The sequence below is a fragment of the Bubalus bubalis genome, chromosome 16 (genome assembly GCF_019923935.1).
Source record: "Bubalus bubalis isolate 160015118507 breed Murrah chromosome 16, NDDB_SH_1, whole genome shotgun sequence".
Classification (NCBI taxonomy): Eukaryota; Metazoa; Chordata; class Mammalia; order Artiodactyla; family Bovidae; genus Bubalus; species Bubalus bubalis.
In genome coordinates this window covers 8,303,776-8,324,081 of record NC_059172.1, presented here as the reverse complement: position 1 = coordinate 8,324,081, position 20,306 = coordinate 8,303,776, and the positions used below count along the sequence as shown (strand labels likewise).

General features: G+C 44.8%; 1 protein-coding gene across 11 annotated transcripts in view; it reads right to left on the bottom strand.

Annotated features, from left to right (window-relative positions):
• The window catches only part of AMBRA1 (autophagy and beclin 1 regulator 1), a 172,445-nt gene that overhangs the window by 131,082 nt on the left and 21,057 nt on the right, over positions 1-20,306 (bottom strand). For 6 of the 11 annotated variants that reach the window (XM_006042382.3, XM_006042384.3, XM_006042387.3 and 3 more), the window contains exons 2-7: positions 9,395-9,648; positions 8,959-9,017; positions 8,295-8,478; positions 7,510-7,682; positions 6,457-6,523; positions 4,447-5,900 (exon numbers count right to left, since the gene is read on the bottom strand). In XM_006042382.3, the coding sequence (XP_006042444.1) occupies positions 4,447-5,900; positions 6,457-6,523; positions 7,510-7,682; positions 8,295-8,478; positions 8,959-9,017; positions 9,395-9,529 (2,072 nt within the window). In that variant the 5' untranslated portion in view covers positions 9,530-9,648. The remainder of the gene's footprint in view (positions 1-4,446; positions 5,901-6,456; positions 6,524-7,509; positions 7,683-8,294; positions 8,479-8,958; positions 9,018-9,394; positions 9,649-20,306) is intronic. The other 5 variants (XM_006042389.3, XM_006042390.3, XM_006042391.3 and 2 more) reach the window with 1 other exon arrangement.

Genomic DNA, 20,306 nt, shown 5'->3' with positions numbered 1-20,306 from the left:
ACTGAGCCCGTAAGCCACAACCACTGAACCTGTTTTCTAGAGCCCAGGAGCCGCCACTACTGAAGCCCAAGCACCAAGGGCCCGAGCTCTGAACTAAAAGAGTCACTGCAATGAAAAGCCTGTGCTGCAATGAGAGCAGCCCCTGCTCACCACAGTTAGATGAAGCCCGCACAGCAACAAGACCCGCGGCACCAAAGATAGATAAATAAAATTATATATAGAGAGAAAGGGACTTCTTTGTGGTCCAGTGGCTAAGACTCCACACCCCCAATGCAGCTGGGGCCTGGGTCCAATTCCTGCTCAAGAGACTAGACCCCATGTGCTGCCACTAAGCATTTGCATACCGCAACTAAAGATCCCAGACTGAAGACGCCCAGTGCGGCAACTAAGGCCCGGCACAGCCCGATAAATACAACTAAAAATATTTTTAAATAAATAAAAAATATGTATTTTTAAATAAATAAAAGAACTAATTAACGCAGTTCTGTGGCAAATAACTAAAACAGTGTTTCTCCCGTGGCCCTATAAACATCACGTTGATTACATTTACCCAGTGACAATAATCACAGATGAGCTATCAGAGCTCCAGTTTCTTACAAAGAAAAGTCCACTGAAGAGCCCCTCAGGCAATGATCTACAGGAGCTTCAGAGGTTTTCACAGAGAAAACTGACGGTTAAAGCATTCATTTCAAATGAAGAGGAGGAAAGCGTGCCCTCTTTAGGACCCAGGAGTTCTGATTCCCATCTTTGCTACAGGCACCTCTGTAAGTCACTTCCCCTGGCTGTATCTAAGTTTCCTCATCAATTAGAAAAAGAGAGAGAGACAGAGGCTGGGCAACATAAACTCTACATTGCCTCCAGTTTTAAGATGCCATTTAAAATAATTTTCTCTTTTCCTTAATACCAGCCTTTCAGGGCCACAGGGACTTCTGCTGCCAGGAGCCAGAGTACCCTCATTTTCTCCTGCTAGCTCAAAGGCGATCAGACCCCAAAAGAAGCTTCTCGTGGTGAAGCAAAGGGCCTGCCATCCAAGTTATAAATTGTAATCTGGAGTCAAGACTATAGAATCAGTCGCTTTCCACTGCCCACAGGCAAAAGGAGATAAACTGTGAGCTGGTTATCACTGTTAAGTAACATGGAGCTATACTGAAATACACACACTTTTGCTTCATATTCTCACCATCTGAAAACACTATAGATTGTATCAGCAGAGGCACGGATCAAAACATGCCTCCTTAGACTATCTCCTACTACAAAGCTGAAGAAGAAACCCCCTCCCTTCAAGCAGACGTGCGCACACAGCAATTACACCCTCGTCCCTGCCAGCCCAGCAGCAGCAACAGCCCAACAGTGACACCTGCTGGGGAAACTCCAGCAAGGGCCACTTGACAGCCAGAGAGCGTGGGACCTCCAGGGGCAGGAGGAGCTGCCGCTTCATTTACACCAAAATGCAAGCTCTCAGTTTATGAGCAAGTGGTGGCCCTTCTCTAATGGGTGTGCACTTAGAATATTTTATAATATATCTCACTTTTGAGAAGGCTGTCAGCCTTCATGGTACACACCTCATCTCATTCAAGCTCATCTGAAAAGAAGCAACTCCATAAATAATGTATCCAACCACCGTATTAATACATTATTGTACAATAAGAACCATGCATCTGTGTATTTTGAATCTAAAAAGCATATATATAATTATTTACAGCAAGATGACAAGGGGTTTCATTTTCCGCAACATACATTTTCTAAATACTTGAACTCTTTTTATTTAAACCACAAATACATACTACCTCTTGTCTACAAAAAATTTTGATAGATCCTTAATAATAGTTTCAGGGTTTTAAATGCATACATTATTAAGAAGTAACTATTAATATTTTAGTCACATGTGGTTACCTATGTAGTTCCTCAGATCACACTTGTCACATTTCAAACGCTCGACAGTCATATGTGGCTGGTAGATACTATCCTAGATGGCACAGATATAGAACATTTTATTAGACAGCACTGCTCTAGAAACACATTGGGGTATTTTCAAACTAAATTTTGTGATGCCTGGATGGAAAGGAAGGGTAGAGAGTACAGACAAAAGTGTTGAAAATTTCTGGAGTCAGGTGATAAGCATATTATGGGAGCTCTATTTTTATGTTCTCTATTTTTATGTTTGAAGATTTCTGTAATCAAAAAATTAAAAGAAAGAAAACAAAAATGGTTCACCTAAAAATGACATTATCACTTTAAGAAATACACCATAGACAGCAGCTTGGAAAAATCTTTTTTATGCACACCAGAGTTCAAATTCCCATTCAGCAACCTACTGTGTGACCTTTAACAAGAAACTTGACTTCTCTGAGCCTCTCTTTCCTCAACTTAAAGATGGGAAATTTAATACCTGCTTTGCACAGAGTTACTCTAGAAATTAGAAATAATGCAAAGCCAGAACACAGGAATAGGCTCTCAGTTATCGGTATCTCTAATTATTATCAAACAGTAGAGTTTGTTTTAAATGACTCAGGTATTTCTCAGCACAGCAACACATGAAGAGTGTTCTGCTAGAACAGAATGAACAAAGGCTAACCACAAGCCCACTGGTGCCAGAGCACCAGGTCCTCGTAGACTTTCAGAGCAGTAACTGAAGACAGTCCTTTCTGGTTGCCTTTAAACACACTTCCTGAATGCCGACTGCATGTTGGGTACTATGCTCGCTACCATCTCGTGTGCTCAGAAGCTCAGTCGTGCCTGACTGCGACCCCGTGGACTGCAGCCCACCAGGCTCCTTTGTTCATGGGATTTTCTAGGCAAGAACACTGGAGTGGGTTGACATTTCCTTCTCCATCTTACCTCTTGACAAAAAGGAAGAACAGAGTCTCCGGCTCCTGACAGGGGTCATTACACAAAGCAAAATATTACAAAGACGGCAATGTAGGAGATATTAATCCAGAACTGGCCTCAACCATACGGGCACAGTATCAGTCTCAATCATTTCATCTATCTTTCCTATCATGACCAAGTCTCTCTCAGATAGTAACTGCCCTTAAGTAACCGCTTTTATCTAGAATTCACCACACTCTTCCCTTCCTCAGCATGTGCTATTCCCCTAAAATAAAAAGGTCTTTCCCTTTCCAGATCCTACCCTTCTTTCAAGGCTTGATTTCGCAACGCCTTCTTTGATGATACTTCCCTTTCTCTGAAATTAGACTACACTGAGTCTCAGTACCATAAAATGGAGCATTTGGCTCATTTACATTTTTTATATAATTACATGTAAATAAGTCTTGCCTCTACAACAACACTCTATACTGCCAGTGGGCAAAGACCAGGTACTGAGCTTCTTTTGTATTCCTGACAGTACCCAGCACAGTGCTGGGAAAAAAAATGTAATTCAACAAGACTTATTAACTGGGCAACTCTCTAAAGCATCCTCCCAAAATAACAAGTACATGATGTGCACAATCCATATTCCCACCCTTGTTAGAAGCTTATGTCAGAGAAATTTCAGTTGCTTCAACAGAGGATGCAATGCAGAGAAATATGCTGCTTGAATCCAACAGGCATATTCTGGGAGTCGGTGATTACGCTAGATCTGACCTTTACAGAATTACAGAAAGAAGTCCCTAATAAATCAAGATAGATGCGCACGCAGCCATACACAGAACACGAGGTGGGCGACCAACTACACCCACGCTGTGTCTTCCATGAAAGAGCTGCCTGGGATGCCAAGCCGAGTATGGAGAGGCCTTCCGTCTATGAATCTCTTCTTCCCCACCTGCAGGTGATGTCCCTCTGGAAGATCTACTCAAAAAATCGTAAGTAACTTACTGTCCAAAACATATATATATATAGCTACAGGAAAAAAAAATAGTCCTCAATATATATCTATATACTATTTTATTTTCCTTTTGTCAAGTTGCAATGTTCCAAAAGATGAGGTTTAAGAAATTGTCCAAAAAAAAAAAAAAAGAAAAGAAAAGAAATTGTCCAAAGCAATACAAAGACCCAATACACTAATCTGTCCCAAGTACGGCTCTCTTTTACTATTAGAAATTTTTTTCCCCCTAGCCTCTCTGGGATATTGTGTTGTTTAACGATAACCAGCCCTGCACAGACAATCCTTTAAGGAGGCCAAAAAGCAGAGTGGAGGAAGTTCATGGTTCTACCTCCTCACGCCTCTCTAAGCTCACCCACAACTCTCCTTTAAGGCTACACGTCACGTGAGCCGAGCCAGAGTCACATGAGCGAGCAGAGTCGCTGGACTCAGGCTGCCAGGCCTTATCCTCTCTCTGCCACCACAGCAAGCTTTTCCACGAAGACGCAATGGAAGCTCGGGAGATCAGAAACAGATGCGTGGGTCCCAGATGCTCCAGATGCAGCCACCGAGACCCACAGGGCTGAAGAAGAGGCACCAGGAGAAAAAGGGGCATGGGAGGAGACCGGGAGGCCTCTGCTTACCTCCTGAGAGAATCCTCCTCAGAACTCTCCTCCGGCAGATCCTGATGTAAGGCCTCCTGTGACACAGTTCCAGATCGGCTGGCCTGGGTGTAAATGCGTTCCCAGTGGCCCGTCTCCTGGTTGAAGGCCACCCCCACAGTCCTCTCCTCCTGCGGGCTGGTAGAGCTGCCCAACTCCAGCCTGCTGGAGCTGGCCGTCTGGCCCTCAGTCCGCTCGAGAGGGGGCAGCTGGCTGCCACTCGCGGCCATGCCCTCAAAGGTGCCGGGAACCTGCCAGGAGGCACTGGCCTCGCCAGAGGAGTAGTTAGGTGTGCTTCTTTCCCAGCGCAGAGTGTCGTTGTTGAAGGTCAGCAGATTGTGGCAAGCGCGGCAGCGGTTCAGGTGGCCACGGGACAGGTTGGAGTTGTTCTCGCTGCTGTGCGGGGTGGGCTGGTGGGACGGCCCTGGCCGTTCGGATTCAAGGTTATTGTTGAGCATTTCCTGGGCCTGCTGGGCCGGGGGGGCCTCCCCGCTGAGGCTCTGGTCCAGCTCCTGAAGCCGGTCATACTCCAGAAAGAAGCGTCTCAGGTCACACTGAAGCTCGTGGCGGATGCTGCCCGAGTTGTTTTGGCTGGAGCCGTTCCCTCCATCTGACTCAGCTGCCAACCCCGAGGCTGGAAAACCCCTCCCTTCTGTGGCTGAAGTGTACACAGAGGCTTGAGAGCCACCTTCCTGCTGTCGCAGCACAGAGAGCAGACTCACCGAAGAGGCGCTGGTCCTGGGCGGGGGCATGGACTCCGCCTCGGAGCGAGAGTTCAGACTGAGCACTGTCCGGGTCCACTCAGATCCTGTCAGCCCGGGGGCTATGTCCCGGTGGTACCTGGAAGGGTGGCCAGACAGAGGGCCTCCCAGGGAGCGCCGGGGGGGACCCAGGCTGAGGTTGCGGAGCGTGTTGCCGGCGGTGCTGCTCTGGACCGTACTGAAGGCAGACGGCCGGCTCAGGAGGCCTGGGTCGTGCGGCGCTGACGAGGCCTGCTCCGGGGGGTGGAAGGGCTCGGTCTGCACAAAAGAAAAGGAAGGGGTAGTAGCCCTGGCAGAAGCAGGGGGGACACTGTCCTGGTGTGGCAAGAGGGAAGGAACTCGAGTGCCCGAGCAGCGGCTGCAAAGGCACAGGATCCCAAGGTGCTGGCAGCACTCGGCTGTGGGGTAACTGACCCGCTGTCGGAGCCGGATGTAAGCGGAAGTCCTGGGGCGCTCCGTGGAGGGCTGAGGGGGAGGCGGTGGGGGTGAGGGGGTGGCAGGATCTTGCACTGTGCTTTGCTCTCCCACCTGGATGCCAGAGGAGCGGGAGGACAGCATGTGCAGGAAATTGTGGAGGAGAGGCGTCCGGCGCACGGGCTGAGACTGCAGGAGGGCCCGCTGACGGTAGTGCGACAGTTCTGCTCCGTCTGCGGGGATCTCTGGTTCGTCATCACCCTGCAACGTGGACCAAGGCGGGGCGGGGGCAGAGCCAGGCAGTTAGGTAGAACGTCCAGGTAAATCCAGAGAAATTACTGATAATCATCCAAGGAAAACACACATTCTAGAGAGGCAACAATGCCACCCTTGAAGCACTGAGAACTAACGGGGTCCAGATTCGGAATCATCATATGGTATCAAATCATTCACTTGCAACTAGCAACATTTCTCAACGAGTTCAGCTGGCAACCCAATTCTCTTACAATAGGCATTTCCACGACATGGCGGCTGTGAGGGGAAGCAAGACGTCAACCAGCCAAAGGCACCCGAACGACAAGTTATCCGACGCAGTTTGGTTACTTCTACTGGGACGATCACTCGGGGGTTTCGGAATGGACTCCCCTGTCAAGACCTACAGTTCTAACTTTGAATATGGTCTGCGGCTAGTTTTAAATCTTGACTGGAAAGAAACACTCGGACATTGAAAATTAAAGTCCAATACCATCAGAATCCGAGCACTACTTCAGCAAACAACCCACAGTTTAGATGGAGCTGGACCTGCTGACTAACTTACCTGCTGATTAGAGGGGTTAACAATTGCTGTGAGTAAGTAGTGTCCAAGAGGATCAAATCTCACCAGACTGAAAACACAGAAGAAACGGACAGAGACATGGAGAGAGAAATTCTGTTAACTGAGGAAAGGAAACCCGGGAGAAAATTTCTAGCGATCGTTACTGACAACTGTGGGATTTACCCAGGCATCCACCTAATGCTCGAGACTTCCAAAGCTTTCAAAACCGATTAAAATAATAAAGCTCACTCCTTCTTGTTGCGTCCTCACACCTGCCAGAATAAGGGAATACATTTCACAAAAAATAATTTCAAGAACACCCCGGGCTTGCATCTCAGGAAGCAGCTACATTAAGCACACAGCCGCTCATGGCCAAGAGCCCATCATAATGGTAAAGCAGAGGACGCTTCCATACTCTGCCACAGGTTCGCGCCTGCCCTCACACAGCTGCTACACTGGCGAGAAGCATGAGGGCTGGTGACAAGGAACAGTCCTGGTGTCAAGCGACCCACCTGAGGCTAGAAAATTAGTGAAGATCCAATGGCAACACCAAGAGGCCCAAAGGGAAACAGTGCCTCGACTTCAGTTCAGGCGGTACGTGCGCTGACTTTGAAGGCTACGTATGTCAGTATTAGCAGACTTGATACCTCTCTACATCTCCACTTTCCATTTTGACTAACAGAAAACCAGGGGTGAGCAATTTACCCACCAAGCTCCCCACCACCTGAACACCTTTTAAGGTTCAAAAAAAAACAAACAAAGAAAAAGCCTTTATCCCAAACCAGATAGCTTGGAACCTAAAAAAGATTCTAAAGGCCTTCAGCTACAAAGACCTGAAGATGAGGCCAATAAGAAACAGCTGAAATGAACAACATGCACCGCTTCCCGGCTGACTGGCCAACAGTTTAAAAAGTATGAAGAGCCACAGGGATAACACCCCTGCCCTGAGCTGGGATAATACAGAGATAACAATCTATCTCTTGGGGCGAAAGCACCCTTAACTGTTCTCCACATGTTAATCCTATGCCAGACACTGCTGGTGCCCAGAGCGCTCACCGGACCCGTTCCATCTCGTTCGCTGTCTTCACCACGGCAAAGGGTTCCCGGCGGCTCCAGTCCCAGAAGTGGATCTCGTTAGCAGTGGCAATCAGCAGAAGCTGAGCCGTGGGGTGGAAAGCCAGGGAGGCAATGGGATTGTTGCTATCTGTGAACCAGCTTTCACTGCCACCCTGTGAATGAACAAATCCAAGGCATTCTCAAGTTACAAGCTGCCAGCGAAATAAGTCAATTTCAAAAAAAGGGTCCAGGTCGAGTAAAATGACTACTTGTAGGGCCTACTTTAAATATGTCTTCTGAAAACCAGATACAAAACCAGTGATCTGGCAGTGTCACCAAATTTACTAGAAAAACATTACTGTCAATTCAGTTCTGTCATCTACAATGTATAAGCAATGAGCACCTGTTTCTATAGTCTGTGAAGACTCAAGCTTTGGTGCATACCACGGTACACAACAGCCCACTAGCCAGTCTCCAGGACAAGGAGCACACTGCTTTGACGATCGTGATCAGAATAACAGTACAATCCTTGATCTAAGAAAAGAGAAATCCACCCTGAAGAAGTCTCAGCAAGTCCGGTGCCTTGTCACAATGGGCAGACAGTTAAACAGGGTGTTCATCTCGAAATGGAGCACTGTGGGCTCGACTCCTTCTCAGTAAGCAAGCAGTAACTATTAAGTACTCAAGGATGGTCCTGGAACATGGCCAGTCTCTCCTTCAGAGTCAAGAATGCAAGGGTAAATAAGCCTCTGCATCTAGAGTACCAAAGAAAAGGAAATGCTTACGTGTAAATCCCAGATCCGAACCTCCCCATCTAGGCAGCCAGAAGCGATGAGGCCTGAGATGGTGGGATGAAACGTGACACACCATGGCGTGCGGCGGTGTCCAATCAGAGAGTGAACACACTTGCCCGTCTTCACTTCCGTGATATAGATGTTATGGTTTACGTGAGTGGAAGCCAAGAGAGTCCTAGGGAATCAGCAAGGAGGAAGCCAATGTAGAGAACGTGGGAGGGAAACTGATACTCATTCCCCATCCCAACAGGGAAAAACTACACCTTGGGCTTTCCTAACAACAGAAACATTCTCATCTTTAAAAGCTTTTGGCTTCTCCATTCTGTCCCCAAACAACACATAACCCCTTCAAGAGAATACTTTTTCCAGCAGGGAAAATTATTATACTATTAGTAGCGTATATCACACAGGCAAAGGATTGAGACTCTTTCCAAGTTTTGATCATCGATGTTCACAGGTTCCTTTGCTTATTCCCATTATTTTAATGGCTAGCACTGGTCATCTATTTCCCCCCTTTCTGATAACACTGGCAAAGTTCTGTTCATACAGTGACTCAAAGAGTCTTTAGGGATTTCACTTGGATGAAGCTCAGCAAAATACATAGAAACCAACGCTACCACAAGTCTCAGGTAAAGTTTAGGTAAGAACTAGGTACCTGTCTGGGCTGAAGGCCAATAAAAAGGTGGAGCGTGGACTATCTGGCAGTTCTACTCTCTGAGAAATAAAACAAACAAAAGTTAAAACACTTTACTTATAAACTATGGCTCACTGTATCTCAAAAGCACCATTCTACATCGATTTTACAGTATAAGCTGAAAAACTGGAGACAACGATCAAGCTACAAATTGAGAGAGATAAATCTAAATTACCTTCAGGAAATCTAGCTGCAAAGGAAAAAGATATTTCTAGCCCATCCGTATTTGTAAACACAAAAACACAACACCCCAAAACAACAAAAAACCTAAGTTAGATATATCAGTTCTGCTACACAAAATACACCGTGTGCCAACTCCATGTCATTAACTCATCCTAAGGCCTCATTCTACTGTCATCCCTACAAATCCTATGTGAAAAATAACCAGTGTTCTTACCTTGCCCTCCCATTTCATACACCGGGTTTTATCTTCAACCAGCTCCTGCAGAAGTCGCTGAGCTCCAAAGGTCCGAGTGCCCCGTTCTCTCCCCCAGAGAATCCGGACAGCATTCTTCTCTGGAACAACCTTCATGGCGCTCAGTAAGCACTCTCACACCAGGCACGGGAAGAGGAGGAGTGAGCAACAGCTCCACACGCCGAAGCAGCTAAACTGAGGCCATTCAGATCCTTGTAAGTTGTCTTCATGGAAATCTAAGGTAAGACATTTAATGTCAAAAAGCATCTATTCTGCAATCAGAGGAAGTTCCCACCTCAAATATGACTCTCGTTTAGAGACGAAAGCACTATTCTCTTCATATGTAATGACACCTTCTCAGAAAAGCCGCTTCTTCCGTAACTTTTCATCCAAGAATATTTCACCCTTAAATTCCTCTTCCATCCTCCATAGCTCAGCCTTATATCTAAAAAACAGAAAGGGACTTCTCTGGCGGTCCAGTGGCTAAGACTCCAGACTCCCAGCGCAGGCTCGGGTCTGATCTCTGGCTGGTGAACTAGATCCCATATGCCACAACTAAGACCCCATGCAGCCAAGTAGAAAAACAGAACTTTAAAAAACAGACCCTTGTCAAAAGGAGTTAATTCTTTTTATCAGGCAATCAAGAGCTTTTACTACTAAACAGAAGGGCTAAAACCCTGTCAAAAACAAGACAAATCACTGATACACCGGGTTTTATCTTCAACCAGCTCCTGCAGAAGTCGCTGAGCTCCAAAGGTCCGAGTGCCCTGTTCTCTCCCCCAGAGAATCCGGACAGCTTTCTTCTCTGGAACAACCTTCATGGCGCTCAGTAAGCACTCTCACACCAGGCAGTATTTGCACTCCCAGCTCTGTGCCGCGCTGCCTGCCTAACTGCTAGGACCCCTCTGATCACTTGGGCAGCCTCCAAAGCAAAGGATGGGTTACTGATTTCAAAAGGTATTACTTGAGATATGGTTCTTATGTACTAGCTTCAGTTCTATCTCCTGCCTAAAAGCAAGAGCACAGAACTACTTTGAGGTACCTTTCTCATTCTCTTTTTCTCATCTCCACTCAAGTTCCAGAATAGAGGATAGAGGAGGAAGAAGAAAAATTTCATTTCCTTTTTAATCATCCACTGCAAGCCTTAACGGTATAAAACTGTCACAAAATAAACACAAATTCCACTAAAATGTCAACTAGCAGCAAAACAAACACACGTGAAAATTAAAGAAATTTGAAAATACATATATAATTGTTATTCATTGCGGCACTGTTTCTTCAACTCTGCTATGAAAAAATTCAAATAGAAAAGTTGAGAACACAGTAGAATAAATACATACTGCTCATTACTTAAGACTCAAGAATTGTTCATACATGTCACATATGCCTCATTTGTCTCCATGGATGGAGATACGGAAGGGTGCCTTGTGCCCTTCCTGTGAGCCACGGCAGCAGGCACGGGCACAGCCTAGCCCTGCAGACCGCACCGTGCATTTCCTACAAACGAGGACATTTAGCTTCGCAACTACACTATTGCCACCATGATCACTTGTGCCTTTAATACACCAAAAAATACTCCCAGAAGTGTCTTTAATAGTGGTTTAAAAAAAAAAAATCCAGAACCCAATCAAGGCTCAAGAAATGAATCTAGATGATGCCTCTAATTTAGCCTCTTTTATTCTAGAATGGCCTCCAAGTTTTATTCTGGTTGGTTTTGTCTATGGTTTGTTTGTTTACAACACAAGCTTCCTAAAAACACCAGACAAGTGACTTGTTGACTTGCAGCTGTTACATCTCAGTTACGTCTGATTATTTCCCCACAGTGCCATTCAGCTTGCCTCTCTACCCCTAATGCCTCCTGTAAACACTGACTCGATCGAGGTTGAGAGGCTCAGGAAAGGATGCTTCACAGGTGATGCTACCTACGTCCCTCACAAGGCAGCCCATCGTGCTCTCAACTGCTCCACTCGGTGAGACCTGGTAAGCTACACGATCATCTGGCAAAACACGATCACCTGGTCGAGTCTTAACAGCCAGAGCTCTATAAAGGTATGTTTCCTCCTTTACAGTAAGCAACCTGCAGCTAATGTTTGGCACCATGTGAAATGCTGTTCCTCGTCAACCTTTTGCTTCATAGTTCAGCAGTTACTGATGATTCCTTCGTAAATTATTTCATTTGGGGGCTGGAATATGTTGATTTTCCAATTCCATCATTATTTCTACATTACTGGCATTCTTTTGGAAAGAATTTTCCCTTAATAACTGAAGTAGAGTAAATGCTTAATTTTTTCCTTAATTACTACTTATTATCTGTAATAGTAAAAGCTGGGGACAACCCAAGTGCCCATCTAAAGGGGACGAGATGACTAACCTATAATAAGGAAGATTCTCTGGGTACTGATAACAAAAGATCTTCAAGATACATTGTTCAGAGTGGGGAAAAGCAAGCAGCATTACAATATATATAGCAAGGCTGCCTTTTGAAAAAGAGGAGAAACTAATGGGCATTTATTTGAGACTTGGACAAGGTGACCACAGACAAAGATGGAAGCTGGACTTCTCAGTGTTCCCATTTTATGTTATTTTCATTTTTTAAATTACCTATTCAAAATTTATTCTTAAAATATTTGATGATGTGAAAAAAAAGTTAAATGATAAAGACAAAACATAAAATTTATATATACAGTGTGATCTCAATTTTGTTTTTTAAAAAAATCTTTAAGAATGATACAAAAAATTATAAAAAGCATTAACCATGGTTCTCTTTAGGTGGTAGGATTATAGGTGACTTCATCATCAGAAAAGGCACTGTTCACTTTTTAAATTTAAAAAGTAATAACTGCTTACTGTAAAAAGTCAAACAATAATAAACTCTTTACATTTCATGAAAGGTTGCAATCTAAAAAGTACACAATAAGACACATCCAAATACAGAAGGGAAAATACTTATTGCCTGTGCTGAAATGAGATTTCTCTTTGGAACATTAAAATAGAAAGTCGGAAGGAGCCTACAGAAAGAGGTAACTCTGAGTTCCTAGCTGCATATGGCACAAAGTTCGTCAGGAGTGACTAAGGAACACACTCCAGTCTGCATCCTCGGAGCACAGTTCTCATCTGCCAGCAGCTCACAAACGTAAGGACGTACACACGGCCTGTGTCAACACGGGGCAGGCCAGCCTCCCGCAGAAGCTAAGGACGCACTAACTAAAAGGAAATCATCTCCTTGCTGACTGACAACTCATGGTTCAAAACCAAAAGTCTGGAAGTGAAACTGCCACGAAGCTGAATAATTACTAACCAGGAGGGTGGCAGAAATACAGTTCCCATCCATTCACTTTAATCCTCAACTGAGCCTGTAATTTTTCTTACAGCCAATCATTCTTTTACCTAATTTAGAGGTCTTCAGCAGAAATGAGTTCTGAGGGCTCCTAACAGTGCTGTGTTTAGTCGCTCAGTCGTGTCCGACTCGTTGCAACCCCATGGACTGTAGCCCGCCAGGCTCCTCTGTCCATGGGGATTCTCCAGGCAAGAATACTGGAGTGGGTTGCCATGCCCTCCTCCAGGGCATCTTCCCCACCCAGGGATCGAACCCAGGTCTCCCGCACTGCAGGCGGATTCTTTACCATCTGAGCTACCAGGAAAACCCAGTGTTGTCCTATGGTGCAACATTAAAAGTACTTTGAGAGAAATGTATTTAAACCATTTATAATCTTGTAATATGTGGTGAAAACAGCAACAATCCAATTCCACAAAAAAAATCTGACCTTCTGACCTCATGTAACTCAAGAGGAAGAAGAAAATATAGGTCACAGACACCGGTGATTCAGAAAACTGTGATGCAATCTTAAGTTCCTACACGAACCAGAAGGACAAGGGAAGAGCTGCTACAAATACCAGTTATCAAGAAAACTCAAAAACTAAAGCTCGGGATTACCACAGAGCCTGTCTACCACTTCCCAGAGACCTAAACACACCAACGGTTCAAAGAAGAGAAGTCTGAGGGACGGCAAGAAGTCGAAGGGACTAAAACAACTTCACAGTCTCTCTTTTGTCGGAAAAAAAATATTTGCTCTGTTTCTTTAAAAGGATAAGCGGCCTTCTCCTGATACACTCCTAATAGCCGCATAAGAAGAAATTCTACTTTGTTCTCCATAAAGAACAGAAGCTAAATCAAACTGCAGCCGGGTGGGCCCATAGCTGAGGAAGTCCCAGTCAAGTGTGGTTTTCATTCCTCTCTTTAAAAAGGAGAAAGACAAGTTTCCCAATCTGTCCCTTAAGCTAGACTGGGACAAAAGGTGCCAAGAATAGTCTTTGTGACACCGTTACACCGGCCCCCAAGTCAGTTCGCAAGCACCGAAAGCCTTGCCCACGTACAACCAGGACACGATTAGGGTACGTACGCAACACAAATGCCAAGATCCGCCCACCCCCATCTCTAACCACTTCCCCCCTTAACACGACCCATCACTCTACAAAGATGGGGAGGAAACCCTGAAAGGTTGTTAAGGTTATACTTAACAACCACTTATAAAAATCACCTAGAGGGGACTTCTCTAGTGGTCCAGCAGTTACAATTCCATTTCCAATGCTGGGGGCATGAGTTCGATCCCTGGGTGGGGAACTAAGATCCCACATGCCACATGGCACGGCGCCCCCCCCGCCCAAAAAAAAAAAGTCACTAAGATTATGCACAACCCAGTGGAAACTAAAGTTAGACTTATAGGTTCCCCTTGCAATTAAAAAAAAAATTTATTTATGCATGGCTGTGCTGGGTCGCCAGTGCTGTGTGGGCTCCTCTAGTCTCAGCAATCGGGGACTGCTCTCCAGTAGCAACACACAGCCTCCCCACTGCAGTGGCCTCTCCTGCTGCAGAGCACTGGCTCAGTTGTGGCGGCACATGGGCTCAGCAGTTGCGGCTCCCGGGCTCCAGAGTACAGGCTCAACGGTTGTGGCGCGCAGGCTTAGTAGCTCTGCAGCCTGTGGGCTCTTCCCGGACCAGGGATTGAACTCGTGTCTCCTGCACCGGTGGATTCTTTACCACTGGGCGATCAGGGAAGCCCTTCCCCTTGCAATTTGATCACCTTATTATGCTAGCAATTTCACTCCCCCTTCTAGCAATATGACTTTGGACAATTTACTTAAGCTCTTTGAGACTTGGCTGCCTCCTCTGTAAACAGGAATCATGCTACTGGCCTCATCAAGTTGCTGTGAGGCTCTAAGAAAAGCATGGTGGAGCATTAAGAACCCTGCTGTTACTGTCATTATTATTACTGAATCCTCTTTGGGGTTCACCATGGTTTCCCTCACCAAACAGTGTGCCCAGCTATCAATAAAACCTGAGACCTGTGATGCCATGATTCCCAAGGGAAGCAGATTGCTAAAAAACATTTCAGAGCTGTTACCAGACAACAAATTAAAGGAAAAGTATTTATTTGTGTGGCAAAACATAATTAAATGAGATTTGGGCTGCTTATACATAAAAAGTGAATTAAAATAGATTCAGTGACTTTGAGCTGTATCTGTAAAACCTGGCTAATAATTCACACCCCAAATCTTCCCTACCAATAGCATTCCAAGGGTATGAATCAGAAAGTTATTAGGCTTGGAAGGGACTGTGAGAATGCAGGCCAATGACCTCATTTATTTGAGTAACTGCATCTCTCCCCACTTCACTGTGCCCATGTAGGCAAAGTCTGAGAGTCAAATCAGCCATGTAACGCCAATGTATAGCAAAAAACAAAAAAAAATTCAGGATTCAACCCAAGGTTAGCTCTTTAAAAGGAAAAAAAAAAATCCTTTATTCAATCTAGGATCACCTGCATAAGTAAAGTTCTTCCAACAACTGGAAAATTAACTACAAACGTCAGACCTTTAATTAGAGGCCTACAAGTATCCAAGTACTCTTTAGAAACTCCATGTGGGTGGAAATACACAGGGTTTTTCTAAAGGGTTTTCTAAAAAACTTCAAAAACTAGCAGTTTTGTTTTCATCAACAGGACTTCCTACAGGGCATTTCGGGACACTTCTTAGGACGCCATATATGATCCAAGTCCAACACGTAAGCACTGTAGCAGGACCATCCCTGCCTCTACACAGCTCCTGCCTGACTCTTGGAGTAGACTGCATGTGGGAGTGGGGCAGCGAATATGGGGCAAAGCATCACAAATCTAGAACTGTAAAACAGGTAACAAATTCTGAAGACATAAAAATTTCAGCTATTACTTGAACTGTGTGCAGACTGCTGAAGGAGATCCTAGGATATACCAAACTGCTAACTGTGGCTTACGTCTACATAGAGAAACTTCAGTGTTTAATCCTTTTATCCATCATTTCTAAATAAGAGACAGTGTAGTAGATTTATATATGGGTCCTGACAGGCCAATTGAACCCAGCTCTGTCACTTTCTCGGTGAAATGTTCGACACTGAGTCATATCAGACTCTCTGCGACCCCATGGACTGTATGTAGCTCGCCAGGCTCCTGTGTCCATGGGATTCTCCAGACGAGAACACTGGAGTGGGCAGCCATTCCCTTCTCCAGGGGAATCTTCCCGACCCAGAGGCTGAACCTGGGTCTCCTGCATTGCAGGCAGGGTCTTCACTGTCTGAGCCACCAGGGAAACCCATTTTCTCAGTACATGACAGTTTCCTGGAATAGTTATTTAACTTCCTTGTACTCCAGTTTCATCATCTGTAAAAGGCAGCATGTATATGATAGGATTACCACTAGGATTAAAAGACTTACCAAATGAAAAGTGCTTGCTATTATATAATTCCAGTGCTTGTACCAAATAATACCTTCTTTCTATAATGAAGAATGGCAATAAGAAAAATATATTTAAGGCCACAAAGTCCTATAAACAATCAGCCAGGGACTTCCCTGGCGGCCCACTGGTTAAGACTCTATGTTCCCAATGCAGGGGACGCTGGTTTGATCCCTGGTTCAATCCCTGGTCAGGGAAGATCCCACGTGCTGTGTGGCGCAGCCAAAAATAAATGAATAAATAAGTATGCAATTCTAAAAAAAATAAAAATCAGCCAAAATAAAGAAAATTATTCTAAGCAAATTGAGACTGTCCACTGCAAAGGTCTCTAACTCATTTTGTATTAAAGATATCTTACTACTGTCCCCATTAAAAAAATAATAAGAAAATCTCAAGATAGTGGTTAAGACAATAACAACACTTTCATCATCTTATTCATTCCCACTGCATTTTACATTTTACCTAAAAAGTAACACACTTATAATCCTCAGATACACAAGGCCCTAAGAGAACAAGTCACACTGTCAGCGGTGGGTTCAGAATCCAAACCCAGGCAGTCTGGCTCCAGTCTACACGCTTCATCACTACAGAACACTCCTTACCGCCTGACACAAAACCTCCCTTGAGGTCTCTCCTACTTCGTGTGCTAGTCTCACATACAGTAGGCCCTCCAGCAATGTTTCACTGTCTTACCGTACCAACTGGAAATCAGCCTGCTTTGTATTTTTAATGTTCATTTCCCCAAAGGTCAAGAAATTGAAGAATCACGCTGAGGGGAATTCCCTAGTGGTCTGGTGGTTAGACTAGACCTCACTTTCGCTCCCAAGGGCACAGGTTCAATCCCCAGTGGGGGAACTAAGATCTCACAAGCTACAGGGTATAGCCAAAAAAAGAGAAAAAAAAAATGATGCTGAAGAAAAATGAAAAGAAAAAATTCTCACTCCTTCCTTTATAGCAATTTATTTACATAATTTCTGGGAGAAAAGGGGACTTTAAAACCTTCAACCAGAAATAAATTTGATAAAGTACCAAATAAAACTACATCATGAAATTCAGTTACTATGTATTTACACTACAAACCCACCAACTCCATCCAAGTAAGAAAAATTACCTATCAGGAAATAGAGATCGATGCCACTGTAAATCTACTTTTGTAAGGCAACCAGAACAGAACATAAATCTCAAAAAACATAGTCAACAAAGAATGTGATTGAACAAACTCTGTCATGTCTGTACATTACCCCTTCATCCAACATGAAGTATGACATCAACACACCGGGCAAAAGGAAACGCAAAGCCTGCACGCAGAGCCCCCGTGTGAGCCCTTTCTTATCCACAGAACAGATGCATGTGCTAGTGGCCTCCCTGCACTGCCAGAGCTAGGATTCTCCACACCTTGGTCTGCCTGCCTGTGACAGATCCTCTCCACGGACAGTCTCCATCAGTTTCTTCTACCCTGCTCCTGCTTCCATGCTGCCCTACCCATCAAGAAATAAGAACATATCCCTGAACCTGGGCTGACCGTGTGACTTGCGTTGACCATAGAATGTGGCAGAAGTGATGATATGCCAATTCCAGGCCTGGCAACATCCACTTTCACCCTTGGAAACCAATCATCAGGCTGCAAGGAAATTCAAGACATCGCTCTGGAGAGAGAGGCCATATAGAGAGGTCCCAGATGATAAGACATTACTCAGAGAGAGGCCACACTGAAGACTATCAAGGTCCGAGACCAATGAGTTGAAACTCTGTTGTCCTGTCTAACCCAGCCCAGACCCCAGCTGAAAACAGACGAGTGAGTGACCCCCACAGATGTGACACAGAGCAGAAGAGCCAACCAGACGAGCCCTGCCCAAACTCCTAACCCACAGGGTTGTGAGAAGCAACAAATCATCATCGTCCTGAGCCACAAATTTGGAAGTGGTGTGATACTATGATTTATAATAAGAAATACACATTTGGTCTTTGTCCCCACTTTTGGCACAGATTTCCTAAAACCCTTGAAATTTCCTGAGTGAGAGAAATCTTCTGTCATTCATAAGGAGCTTCTTTTAAACTTATAGGTTGACTTAGGGTGGTACCCCTAGAAAGCCTCAGGATGGGGCTGGTCACCAGAAAAACCAAGTGATTAGAGGGAAAAGAAAGGGGAGAGGGGTTAGATGGGCCGGGAGATTAAGCACTATAAAAACTATTGAACAAGATTTGATGACCTTCCAGATTGGTGAACACATTCACAGGCCAGGAGGGTGATGAACCCCAGTTCTATGAGGACAGAAGCTCCTACGTTTCAGACCCTTCCAGATCTTGCCCTATGCACCTCTCCATCTGGCTGTTCATTTGAATCCTCTATAATAAACTGCTAAGTGTAAGCTTGAGTTCTGTGAATCACTCTATCAAATTAGTCCAATTCAAGCAGGGTGTTACCTCCCACCTATAAGCCATCAATCAGAAGCAGAGGTGACAACCTGGACCTGCAATCAGCATCTGAAGTCCAGGTGGTACAGTTCTGTGGGACTGAGCCCTTAAACTTGTGGGATCAGATGCTATCTCCAGGTAGTGTGTGTCAGAACTAGTTAAATCTGTAGAACACCCAGTCAGTGGCTGCTGAGATTTGGAGAAATGCTTGCCAGTTTTGGAAAAAACACCCACTGAGGTTGTTTTTCCATGGCAACAGATAACTAAAACACTACCTACCTAATATCCAGTGCACCTAATTCCTTGTTAGGGCTCTTTCTTCCTCACTAGACTACAAACTCTGGGACATGTCTATCCCAGTCCAGTACTTAGCCCAGTGCCTGGTATAGAAAAGAATGAGTATGTGTGTATATTTATATCCAGCTATGAGGGAAGCCCAAAGCAAACTCTAAACTGTCATAAAGAGCAACACCTAGGTGAAAAAAAAATGTGGTCAGTTATAGGTGGTGCTGATGGTTCAAGGTCATCAATTGAATTTCTACAAGTCAAATATCTCCAAAACGAGAAAACTTTGTACCATTATCTAATCTCAACCAGTCATTTTACCATGCATGTGTCATGAATCAGGAGAGGGCCAGGCAACAGAGTATGCACAGCTCAAATCTATCCCCACCACTCCTAACTGGGGGGAAAGAGGGTGGGACCCAAACCTAAAAATTGTATACCCCAGGGAGGACAGGAGTCTTTTGTAATTTTTATACTCATGTAACAATGCTTCTTTATACTCATATTTGAAACAGGGCACATTCGTAACAAAATACAGAAGCAGTGGATTTTCTGAGAGCTGCTGCTGCTGCTGCTAAGTTGCTTCAGTTGTGTCCGACTCTGTGCGACCCCATGGACGGCAGCCCACCAGGCTCCCCCGTCCCTGGGATTCTCCAGGCAAGAACACTGGAGTGGGTTGCCATTTCCTTCTCCAATGCATAAAACTGAAAAGTGAAAGCGAAGTCGCTCAGTCGTGTCCAACTCGTAGCAGGGCTGGGAATATGGGCTACTGTATATTCTGAGCTTGAGAGTGCTGGATATAAAAGTGATGTGATTTAATGGGTAAAGCTAAGACTAAGAGGTAAGAAGCTTCAACGACTGATTTCTACCATTGAGGTGTTACATAATCTTGGACAAATCACACTCTACGCATAAAAGCTGAAAGTAGTAACACCCTCTCTCCCTACCTTAAGGAATAATATCTCTGGAATATCTCAGGAGTTACAAAAAGCTCAAGGCAAGATTACAACTTTTCGAAGTAAAAGGCAAGTTAGGAACCAACAATAACCAGAATACACAATAACAGGACTTTGCACAAAGAAGTCTGGCACACGCAGCTCTAAAAGTGCGAAGGAAACTACACTGGCTATGAAGCAGAAACAGAGAGTACCTACCTCTAATTAATCACCTCACATACTAAAAGCAACTAATTTGATGGAATCAAGACCTATACAATCAAAATTAATACAAAGCCAAAGCAGCAGCCAAAGACTAGAAATATTAATAAAATGCTAGTGGAGGACTTCTCTGGTGATCCAGTGGTTAAGAATTCACCTTGCAATGCAGGGGACGTGGGTCCAATCCCTTGTCAGAGAATTAAGATCCCACATGCCAAGGAGCAACTAAGCCCGCCTGCCTCAACTAGAGAGTCCGCCCACCGAAATGAAAGATC